This window comes from Zeus faber, assembly GCF_960531495.2.
Source record: "Zeus faber genome assembly, chromosome: 17".
In the NCBI taxonomy this organism is placed as follows: Eukaryota; Metazoa; Chordata; class Actinopteri; order Zeiformes; family Zeidae; genus Zeus; species Zeus faber.
The window spans coordinates 15,989,556-16,002,378 of record NC_137204.1 but is presented as its reverse complement, the minus strand read 5'-3'; the positions used below and the strand labels follow the sequence as shown (position 1 = coordinate 16,002,378).

The 12,823-nt window shown below is 46.0% G+C and overlaps 1 protein-coding gene across 1 annotated transcript in view; it reads left to right on the top strand.

Moving 5' to 3' along the window:
- Positions 1-12,823, top strand: part of astn2 (astrotactin 2) — a gene marked incomplete at both ends in the record, with an annotated part of 347,495 nt that overhangs the window by 71,257 nt on the left and 263,415 nt on the right. Inside the window, one exon of the mRNA XM_080017621.1 lies at positions 6,094-6,284. Within this exon, the coding sequence (XP_079873747.1) occupies positions 6,094-6,284 (191 nt within the window). The remainder of the gene's footprint in view (positions 1-6,093; positions 6,285-12,823) is intronic.

Genomic DNA, 12,823 nt, shown 5'->3' with positions numbered 1-12,823 from the left:
CTAAATGGTCTATAATTCATGACTCTGCTGGCTGGCATTAACTCTGCACAATTCACAGGCCAGTTCTCGGTTTGATTGGTGATCTGCATATGCCATGTTTGAGTTTGCTAGAGTTACACTCGATTATAGTTATACAATATCACGATATCACTTAACTATTATTATTATTATTATTATTATTATTATTATTATTTATTATTATTAATAATAATTATAATAATAATAATACCAACACCGTAATACTACTAGTACTACTACTACTAATAATAATAATACAATACTAAAATACTGCTACTACTACTACTACTACTACTACTACTACTACAAATAATAATAATGTTTTACTACTACTAATAATAATAATCATAATACAATACTGTAAGACTTCTATTACTACTACTACTGCTAAAAATAATAATTATAATAACAATAATAATAATACCAACACCGTAATACTACTACTACTACTACTAATAATAATACTGTAATAGTACTACTGCTACTAATCATAATACAATACTAAAATACTGCTGCTGCTACTACTACTACTACAAATAATAATGTAATACTACTACTACTAATAATAATCATAATACAATACTGTAAGACTACTATTACTACTACTACTACTACTACTGCTAATTATAATTATAATAATAATAATATGCATAAGCATATGTTATTTTTGACTAATTTGTTTACATTCACGGACAACAACCAAAAATTAGATTTCCACGGTCTAATAACCTAGACCTATTCATAAATACTTTTTTTTTAATGCATTTTTATTGTATATAATTATATATTTATTTTAATGGCCCTCATGAAAATGCCAGCTACTTCATTACTGTTCCAAATATGCCTTAATGTTGGCATCAGTTGGAAATCAGAGAAAACATGCACCCATGTGCATCATTTTTGGTTATAGCTGCATTGGACTTAATTTCCCATCAGCTCGTTTGGAAATGCTAATGACACCATTAACATTTCAAGAATGGAGAGAAAATGGCATCTCCGCCATTTAGTGTCAAATTAAAGATACATTTCTCCTGGCTTGTTTGTCTCTCCTCCCTCCTGATGAACTCTGAGCGTTGTGCTCGTCACAAACATATTTTTCAAACGTCTAACACGTCGCTGTCAGCGCTGCTACTCGAGCTTATGTTAGACCTAAGAGGTATGTTTACCATTTCTGACGCCCCTGATGAGCGACACCGACGGGTGTTTCTGCATCTCCTCCACGCATGCTCCATTCCATTCCAGTCCCTTTATCTGCTTCTCCCTCTCCTTTGCTTTCCCCTCTCTGTTTTGATCTTAAACTTCGACTAGACGGGCGGAGATTTGCCAAAGTCCGCCGCCTCGCCGTCCCGGGATGAATTATTGAACGCGTGTCCGCCGATTGTGTTGTGTCTGGCGGGGTGGTGCCGGCACTGCGTGGCACATGTGCAGCGAGAGGCAGAAAAGTGCCTCCCGGCTGCCAGCTTTCATCACGCTAAGCAGCCATGACACGCTCCGGTCGCGGAGCTGACAGACTGTCATGGAGCTGTCAGGCCCACACGGCCACCCACTCTGTGCTGCCATGATCACCTTTAAACTGAGGCGAGGGAGGGGAAGAGGGGTGGGGGGACGAGGCAAAGAGAGAAAGAGATTTTAAAAACCAAAGTTGTTATTTTTGGTTATCTTGACTCACTCATCTCACACCAGTGGCACCTGTCAGGGGGTGGGATAAATTAGGCAGTGAGCCAAGAGTCAGTTCTTGAAGTTGATGTGTGGGAAGCGGGAAAAGCGACGTTGACAAGGGCCAAATTGTGATGAGTAGACGACTGGGTCAGAGCATCTCCAAAACGACAGGTCCTGTGGGGTGTTCCCGGTATGCAGTGGTAAGTACCTACCAAAAGTCTGTCTGAGGAAGGACAACCGGTGAACCGGTGACAGTGTCAAGGATGCCCATGAGCTCATTGATGCGTGTGGGGAGCAAAGTCTAGCCTGTCTGATCCCACAGAAGAGCTACTGTAGCACAAATTGGTGAAAAAGGTTAATGCTGCTATGATAGAAAGGTGTCAGAACACACAGTGCATCACAGCTTGCTGCGTATGGGGCTGTGTAGCTGCAGAGCGCTCAGGGTGTCCATGCGGACCCCTGTCCACTGCTGAAAGTGCCTACAATGGGCACGTAAGCATCAGAACTGGACCATGGAGCAATGGAAGAAGGCGGCCTGCTCTGATGAATCACGTTTTCTTCTACATCATGCGGACGGGCGGGGTTAGGGTCCGATCCGATGCAGCATCTGTAAGATGTGCTGGAACAACAAGCCCGATCCATGGGGGCCCCACCTCACAACTTCCAGGGCTTAAAGTTTCTGCTGCTAACGTCTTGGTGCAGATCCCACAGGACACCTTCAGAGGTCTTGTGGAGTCCATGCCTCCATAGCTGTTTTGGCGGCACGAGGGGGAGCTACACAATATTGGTGGTTATTGGCGGTGGTTTTAATGTTGTGGCTGATCAATAGTAAGGAGAATTTCATTACTAGCTCATAACTAGGGCTTCGAGTAGTCTGGGGCCGTGTTGACAAAATCAAGTATCTCTATATTCTTTGTGCAATACCTCAATAGCGGTAAGAAGACGATGTTTTGGGGATGACAACTGGTGCTTTCATAAGATTTTTACATGCAATAAATATTTGAGGAACAATCACTGGTGTTGTGGATATTATGACCAAGCACATGGAAGCATCGCTCAGAACCGTCTGTGAAGCTCTGAAAACTCCATTATTTCCTCTATACCATGTGATAATATTATATATTTAAACAACGATATCGCAATATTACGAAAACAAAAATCCCCCGATGATATTGATGTGATATCTCGTATCACGATATCAATATTATAACCACAGATCACCCAACCCTGCGTAGGATGTCGCAAAGAAGCTTTTGACGGGAAGCTCCCCTAGATACAGCACAGGAGTCCAACACTCTTTGTATCCATTACCATAAAGTCTTGCATCATTTATATTCACAGGAAGTAATTATTCATCACTATTGGAAACTCATCCTTTTGCTAATTAGATCATTTCTCATACTGCCGCTGTGTGAGCGTGTGGACGCTCTAAACGTGCGAACAATCACTCTCCGACAAAGGCAGCAGCTTTTCTTTGGAGTATTAATGATTGCATCAAATATCAGATGGTTTTTATTTTTTGTGTGACATATTAAAATCCTATATCCTGCAGTGTTCACCCTCCGATTGCCTCCAAACTTTGCCAAATCGCTGTTTAGGGGGGGAGAGAGAGAGAGAGAGAGAGACAGAGAGAGACAGAGAGAGACAGAGAGAGATCGATCCATCTCAGAGAAAATGTATCTGTATTTTTAAACTTCCCTGGTAAACATGTTGTTTTCACCATTTCCCTTTCTCCCAATTTGTCTCAAGTTCTTACCTGGTGAACTATGTCATGGTGTATTGTTGTTTTGGGGAAATTGTTACAACAGCGCGCCTCAGGGTTGTCCTTGGAATTGGCCGTGTTGACGCTCAAGCGCTGACGTCCTATTTCACACTGAGACGCGCGCGCGTGCACACACACACACACACACACACACACACACACATAAACAGGGCTTAACAAACACATTGCCCATGCACACGTTAGTAGTTCGCCTAATGAATTACAAACGGGCCTTGCGGCGATACCCTTGTATACCGGTAACATCTGGCTTATTGCCCAATGACATACAGTGCACGGGAGAGAAAGACGCACACACACGCACACACACACCAGTAATCTTAATGCCTGACGTACTCATTGTGGTACTCCGGCTCTATATTTATTAGCGCGGTTGAGTCTCCCTGCTCTCCACGGAGAAACTTTTCTTTCAGTTTGGCTCCGAGTGATTGTCAAAAGTTCCCCCAACAATCCGCGTTCATCTAAAGGACTTTGAAAGCCGCGCGGCGCGTGGACGGCGTTCAAACGGCCGTTTGAGAGGAGCGCGGTGCAGCTACAGCTAAAATAGTAACAGATGAATGGGAAACAACAACCTCGCCGGCGCCGGCGTCCAAAGGTCAAACTCGTGCCCCTCCATCGGGTTTGATTTTGAGAGAAATACATTGAATGACAAACTTTTACTCCTTTTTTTTTTTTTTTTTTTTTTGTTGGAGTTAGAATGACAACTACATCTTTAGATGGATGGATGGATGGATGGACACATGGAGTAATCATAAGAAAAATAGAATGAAATGGCAATATGCAATGAATCGGACAATTAGCTGAAACAAGGCCGATATACAGTCAACCAAAAGATAGCTAGAACATAGTACAAATAAAACATGAAACCAAAATATTTGCGATATACAATGAACCTCGTGGTAAACAAGATATCAACCTACAATTAACAGAAAACAATAAAATAAACCTAAACAAGAATCAAGATAGTTTTGGCAAAATGCAGTCATCCTAGAAAATGATAGTCATTAATAGTATAGTAAATAAATATAGTGTAGTAATAAATTTAGAACAGAAAAAAGAAACTAACAATAAACAACTGCAATAAACCGAAAAAATGTAATGCGAAGAAATTGCCAATGTACAATAAACCAAGAGAAACAAAAACATATTTATATATAAGAAGTAACAATATAAAAACCGTAAAAAAATAAATAAATAACGTGTCGTGGCAGTAGCATATGGTACAGGAACCCTGATAGTGCGGCGCGGGGCTCCGCCTCCTCCTCCGCCCCCTGAACAGGAAGTGAGTGTCCGGGGCGGGCGGCGCTCCCCTGCCGCCCGATGGCCACTGACCCAGAGTCAGCGGGTTAATAACCGGCGCCAGCTCCAGCCATCCGTCATGTGGCACCTGCTGCTGATTGGGGATCAGCGCTTATCTATGCCCCTGTCACCCCCGCCGCGGCAGATATACTGTATCAGGCCCTACAAGCCCCCTTCCCTGGGGCACCGAGTCCCGACCAACCCGCCAATCGATGGAAGTACCATTTTGTGCCGTGATCCATATCTGGATAACTCGGCACTCCGGCTGTTTTGTCTTTTCTCTTCCGCCCTCTTTGCGATCTGCCCTCTAAATTGCAAAAACCCGGATCATCTATTTACCTTCAAGGTTGTGGCTTTCTCTTCCCCGTCTTTTCTCCTCTCCGTCGCCTCCGGTTCCCTGCAGTCAAAACGTACCCCGAGCGCCCGGAGCCTGCGTCGGTGCCTTTATGCTAATATCAACAGCGGCTCGGAGCTAATGTATTCATTAGGTTTATACGGCGCTTGGAGATTTGTGGAGATAATAGTAGGACGTCGGCGTTTTCTCCAACAGTTATCGACAATGAAATGGCGCGGGGCTTGATAAATAACAGACCGGTGACAGAGGCCGTTGGCGTCTCCACGTTTGTAAAGCACTGGGAAGGCACTGGCCTCGCACCGGGGACTGGGAGTGGGAACAAATGGAAGAAACACGGGAACAAGATATGTCCAACCTGATTTATTTCGGTTATTACGCCGGCGGGGCCGTATTGATTGTGATAGCTGAATTATTGTGGCACATGCCAACTCCTCGGCTCAGGATTTAGGGCAACATTCCTGACGTGTATCCCGGGTGCGGGGGGGGGGGGGAGTCATCATCATAAAGATGCCAGTGAAGCAGCAAAGCAATGCAATCCGAAAAAAAGACGTTTATGTTTTCTCTCTATTGACTGGCATCGCTGGCCTAATGACAATAGGGTGAGAAGTCCAGTCTTCTCTGGAGTCGTCTCAGAGCTCCTGTGTTTATAAAGCAAGCTTTCTGGGAGCAGCGCGGCCCTGACCTGCGTTTAGACCGCACTCCACCGGAATACTAATATGTAACTTTACGCTCACCTCTGGGCCTATAGGATTATTCTTCACTGACTAATGTGCTTTTTGTTGACACAAGACTTCCACGCACACACACACTCACACACACACACACACACACACACACACACACACACACACACACACGGATGTCGGCACAGCCGCATACACACCCTCGCAGATATTCTAAATGTCAAATCCACAAAGTGGCTTAAAGTGGATCTCACTAACTCTTCTTTACCTTTTATCTTTACCCTTGCGGTTTTTTGCAGAGATGTCAGGCTCCGGGGCGGATATCTCCCAGGTCCACTGGAAGCAGCAGTGGCTGGAAAATGGGACGCTGTACTTCCACGTGTCCGTGACGGGCTCGGAGCAGCTCACCCAGGCCACCCAGCCCACGGCCGACCGGGAGCCCGCGCACGTGCTCCACGAACACATGCATCTGCTGCACATCTCCGTCATGGTAGGTGCTGTGAAAGTATGGAAACGCACTTAGATACTGTAGACACATGCTTACTGGCGAAGATGTCACGCACACACACACACACACACACACACATATCCGTTGCACCGGTGTGTGTTGTTCTGCTCTTTGGACGTGCAAACAAGCAGAATGCATCCAATGACCTCAACAACAAAATACACTCCCACGCAGCCCATGTATCTATCGCATTTTACCAGCCATCTGTGCTTCTCTGCATGGTACACACACACACACACGCACACGCAAATGAATATGTGCATGTAGATAACTATACCTTTTTCATTGATTTTGATGACACCCCGCCCACACGCCTTGCACTCAGGCTTTAGTTCTCTGACTTACTAGTCAAGAATAGTTCACATTTTTTGAGTTTTTTTTTTTTCCTCTTTTAAACATTTCATACGTAGGCAGCTAAGCTTGAGCGCACATATCGCTCCATTCTCGCAGAAGTTCAGCCTTTTAAGTGCTGCCAACCGGACCTGGGGCTGCATCCCCCAATCAGTGGTTCAATGCGATTAATGGGGGGCAAATGCGCAACTTGTGTTCAGTGCGAAAGCTCACTCCACATTTCGGGCCAAGCTAATATAATGCCACAGCGGTCTGGCTTTGCATAGTAGAGGAGTAAAAAAAAAAATCACTCTCTTTCATCGCTCAACTCAGTTTGCCGGCGCTATTTCCATCACTGCGCCGCAGTGTTGTAACCGGTGTTAGACCCAAATGGGTGACCTGCCGATTGTGTGTGAGGCTCATTTTCCCTGTGCGTGCACATCTTGAAGATGAGCGTCGACAGTGATGAGAAAGACGGCCCGCCCCGGGAAAATGTCCAAGTAATTGCCGCACTTTTGCGCCGGGAGAAGAGCGTCGCGCAAACCGCCGGGTTCCGATTCGGCTGTAACACGGGTTACAGCGCCGCGGTGCCCAGCAACGAAAATAGCGCCGGCAAACGGGGACTTGAGCAACGAAGCCCAACATACATTTACTAAAAGGGCTCCCCCCGATTTGCCAAGCCAGAGTGCGCCGGCGCCACGCCATGCTTTGCCGGAAACGCGGAGTGAGTTTCTGCGCTGAAGGCAGATGGTGGATTTGTCCCCCCGTCGCTTGCGTCCAACTCCTGACGGGACTGTGTACGACGTGCAGGGCGAGCATGAGCGAGGAGCAGGCTTCAAACCATCCCTTCACCTTCTCCGCCTCTTTTGTTTATTCGTATTTTCTCCCGCCCTCAAACCTTCATATTTGTCGTTAAATGCCATTTATGCCGCGCGCCGCCTCTCTGATCACGGCGGCGTTCCCCTTGCTGTTTCTGCCGCGCCCCTCCGCCGCCCGGGTGTCGATTCTGACAAAGGATGTGAAATCTTCACCCCCCCTGCTACGTTCCGTGTACATGCGCTCTTTGATCCTCCCGTCGCTTCCTCTACCTTTCATTCCGTCTCTCTCTTCTTTTTTTTTTTTTTCAAATTTATTTTCTGCAACCGCCGCCGCCGCACCCCGGTTGTTTCAAGTTCTGACGTCCTCCGTTGCCGACTTTCTCGCCGCGTGTTCCGCGCACTCCTTCCTTCCGGCGCTCTCGCTGCCCTTGTACCTGGGCGTCGACCACTCCCAAGCCCAACTCTCGACCCCCCACCCCACCCAACCCCCACAACCCCCTCCCAAACAACTGGTCAAACAAAACGACTGATGGTGGTGACTGGTGCCCGCTGCAGGGTGTCCGGCAGGAACGACGGGACGGACGCTGGGTTGGAATGAGCCTTTCATTTTGCTCCAAACTCATAAAACACTCCATGAGCAGTTTTAGTTTTCCTCGCGGCCATCAAACCAAAGAAGAAGAAGAAGAAGAACTATTGTCGGACGCGCTCAGCGCAGAAGTTCCTGGAATGCCCAAGAAGACGCGACCGTCCCCGTCGGGCCGCGCGTGACGGCAAGCGCACGAAAACTGCCTCAAGCTCGCCGACGACCGGATGAGTCGGGTGAGAGTTCTCCAGCTGGCTATTCGCTAGCTATCAAATCGTTGCAGCTGTGCTATGTTAACTAGCGATGTGGTGGCGCCGCTAGCACTCATGAATAGCTAGCTAGCACTGCTGAGAGAGAGAGAGAGAGAGAGAGAAGGGCTCCGTCCTTCTTCTTTTTTTTTTTTTTGGCCTATTTTATTACCCGATCCTACGAGTGGTTTTGAGAGGAGAGACGATACGATGGAACTTTATTCCTCCCCGTGGGGAAAGGGATGTAGGATTAAATGAAAGAAGCATACAGTATATACAAATCCAGCAGCACTCTCTATCCCTATGCTAACTACTGCTAACTAGCACATTTAGCGTAGTTAGCACAGGGCTACATAGTAACTGTTTAGCACTAGTTAGCATAGGGCTACATAGTTTTATTTGCAGTGTTATAGTGCCATATGTACCTTAATTGCAGCGGGTACCAGGCCTTCATTGGAAGCAGGCTTATATTAGAGGCAGGCTTTTATATCTTTGTATTTTGCAGGTATGTTTGATCATATTTTAGTATGAATTCCAAATGAAATTTCCGTCTGGGTGCCACGCCATGCAACACATGTATGGTGAAAAAAAGAGAGCTAGTACAGAAAATACCCTACAAGTCGCACTCGTGTTGGTAGCTGATGGGGAATGTACAGTCTTCCGAGTTTGCCCGGAACGCGCCGCCTGCTGCTCGGAGCGCCGGAGAGCGGCAGCGCCCCGGGAGGGATCCGCGCCCCGCTACGCGGCCGTAGGAAATGGAGTATATCAAATACACCTGCAATGAAAACACACTTTCCATTTATCTTGTGCGCGCCGGAACAGCGTCGCCGCTCTGATCAGTTCCCCCCCCCCCCCCGGTCTGTATTTGAGGCAGGCTTGTATTGTGCTGGTGTAGACCACGTCCCCAGGCCCCGGTTTTTATTTGACTTCCGCTTAATATTTGAGGAAATACGTTATATCGACTATTACTCTTTTTTTTCTTACTTTATCTCTTTTTTTTTTTTTTTTTAATTCGACTTATTTTATTAAAAAAACAAATGATTTCCTCCTTATGTTTGCCTTGTTATTTTTTCTTTTTATGCCCACTACGCAGTTGTTGCCTGTCATGCCCCAGGAATTTCATTGTACCGAGTGGCCTTGTGTTGTACTGTACACTTGACAAATAAAACGCTTTGAGCTTTGAACTATATCTATATATACCTCCCGATGTAGATACATACCTAAGTGCGTAGGTTATGTTATTTTCAAGGGCAGTTTTATTTCCCCAAATCCTTCAATCCCTGCGCTCACTCCTTTGCTGCCTGGACATAAACCCAACGCCTCCTTCTGCATGAATGGATGGAGACAGTGTGTGCTCATCATTCCTTCATGTGCGTTCTTTTGCATGTGCGTTCCGTTTTTGACGGCCTGTTCGTTTGGGTTCGTTATTTTTCGTTCGCCAAATCCGAACCGACATAGTCTGGTGTATATATATATATATATTTATATACGAAAAAGATGATAGAGTGGAAAATGCACGCGATGAGCAATGGAGGCATATCCGGGCGGCCGGAACAAGGAGCCAGGTGTACTGGTTTGGTCCGGGGGGCCCCCGAGGTGTCTCCTGGCTGCGAGAGCGAACATCATTACGTTTGATGCTGTCAGTTCTATGGCAGGGATCAGCTCTGAGCGCTCTATTGCTTTGGCATTGAGCTGTCAGCTTCTCACTCACTCATTCACTCCCTCCTCCCGCGCTCCGTCTTTCCCTCCCTCCCGCCGTCTCCCCGCCTTTCCCACCAACTTTCCCCCAAACGGGCTCTCCATCATTTTGGTAGCGGCGGGACACGGTTCTGTGTCTGACAGACGGAGGCGGATATCAATATTAATGTCCGGGGGAAAACCGAAATGCTGTCTCAAACGGAGGACAGATAACCGTTGTCTTCTGGATGCTGGGTTTTGCATAGTTTTGCATAAACTTGCATCTAACTTTTTTATAAATTTTTTTTTTTTTTTTCGTTCTGAAACCTAAACGAAAAAAAATATATATATATATATATTGTAATTGTTATATTTTCCGGTCAATCCGGACATTCGACTCTGTGTGTACATATCCGTTTTATATATATGTTTTATGACTGGAAGCTGTGTCGGGGAAAAATCCATTGTTTTCTACGCTCGGCTCATGTTGCTTCACGCAAAGACAAGAGTCATTTATAGAACACATGCGTTCATGTTCATCAGCAAATTACCAGCCTTGACAGTACAGCGCTTACAAAGGCCCATTTATAGTCCTGAGGGAGGAGTTTTATTCCGGCAGACATTCGGCCTTGTATAAAAACTCCATTAGGCCAGAGACTGTCCTCTTACTAATCCCCTAATGAAAGTGCTTTGCTTGGGCACTTACTTCAGAGTTTTATGGGCTTAAAGCTTGACCTCAAAGTTAAAAGGTTGTTAGGCCCAGATTTTTTATTTTTTTCGCCCCCCAAGCCCAACCTCAGTGCCCATGGGGCTTGGGCCGATATTCGATAATATACAAATATCGCAATATTTTGACAACATCGAAATTTGCCCTACCCCGCCTTGTCCGTCCGTCCGCGGGAGCGACGGACAGAGCTCATTGACCTGCTCCCACAAAGAAGGATGCACATGGACGTACGCGCGCAACGGCGAGGAAGCCGACGCAGGATTTGGACGTGGTGCCGGCGATTAAGTTGCGGCTCCGGGTTATGACGCGCATTACTGAAATGATATTATAAACAAAAGTTGTTGTCGTACAGAGCTGCCGAGTCTGGCTTTGACCGTGAAACTCACCCATATCAGCGCGTATCGCCACAACCTCGTATTTCTCGCGCTGAGAATCCCAAAATAAGTAAGTTTCTTTTTTTTTAACTCTTTGAATTCATTTCCTCACTCACACTTGCTTGGCTCGCGCGGTGAACCGGAGATCCTTTCCCCCCGCGCACGTTTTAGTGAATGCCCACGCACAACTCCCTAGTTGGAGAGGCCTAAAGCGATTTGTTCTCCGCGATCCGGCATAAAAGGAAAATCTGTTTCTTCCAAGAAAACGTGTTTTTATTGTTGACGTGTTTATTGGGGGGGAAAAAAAAGCGTAACGGCAACACTTTTCGGTCATCCCTCCCACCCCGTCAACAACGGCGATAATATCGTGTATCGCGATATTTGAGCAGGACTGCGTCGCGATATAACATTTCGTCCGAGTTCCCATTTATGACACTAAAGTAAATACCATGAAATAGGTTTAAAATTGCACTCAGTACCCTGAGAGGGAGAGGAGGGGGAAAAAAAAAAATGCTCTCAAGGAACCGCTGTCAAAAACAAAAAATAAAGAACGTTCAAGCTTAAACGATCCGTGCTGCAGAATTGGATATAAAAAAAAAAAAAAAAAAAAAAAAAAAAAAAACTCGCTGAGGAGTCGTTCTGGTGGGGCTCCCTTTCGAGTTCACTCCGCGTTGGAGTATGAAAGTCGAAAGCACCCAACTTCCCACCTCGGTCCTGGAGGGAAAACTCCTCCAAGATCCTTTTAGAGTTACTTTCCCCCTTTCTACCCCTCCCGCTGCCGTGACTTCCCTCTGTACCCAGGAACACATCCAAAGGAATTATACGAAGCTACATTGCCCGCCCCGCGAGCCGGCCGGCACGCTGCCGCCGTGTGAAAATACTTTCTGAACAGGAAGTGTAGCTGTATATATCGTTTTGATCATTGTGTAGCTCCACCAGATGTACTGCTACTACTGCCCTTCCTCCCACAAATGGAGACCCTCATGCGTGAGGCTCTGATCTGTTGAATTGGTTTTAATGCGGTGTTTTTCGGCAGCATACACAGATTGAAGATAATTTCCAGTTCGGTGTACAGTTGTACTTGGTGTCCTTTCTTGTTCCGGCTTGTAGCGTCGCACCTGCGCTTGTCGAATGGAGATGAATTTGTGGAACATTTAAACGCACCTGTGGGCGACGGCGTCAAATACAATTCACAAATTATTAAATTAGCCAAAATGGATTTATTTCTTCTTTTCGTTGGCGATGTGTGGGAAACCGAACCAAAATGAAAAGCAAAACATTTGTTTCGAGTGTTCTCGTGTCGCTTGATCCCTGCGCTGAAAAGCCATGAGTGGAGATTTGCTTTTTTATGAATGAAATTATGAATTTGTGTATGAAACCCAGAATTGTATGCAATCCACAGTTGTGTTCCATTCCAGTGATCTGCCCAGTTTAATATTAAAAGGCCAATTAACGCCCTGTGCCGGAGGGGTTTACGAAAAGATCTTAGTGTCCTTGAAGAGTCATAGGATGCAAAGCATTGCACAGTGGAATAGAACTCAACTTGCAGTTGAAGTTCCGTTCCATTGAATTCTGACAGGAAATTGCACATTCTATCCTGTGAAGCGAATTCCTCACTCGTAGATTTTCAGTATAGAGCGAAATGTGAAAACAATCAAATGCAGGTTTTTCCATCATATTTTCAGCGCGTTTTCTGCACATCGCAAATGTCTCTCGTCCTTTCATTTCACGCTGTTCCGCTGCAATGATTGTGATGATGTCCAT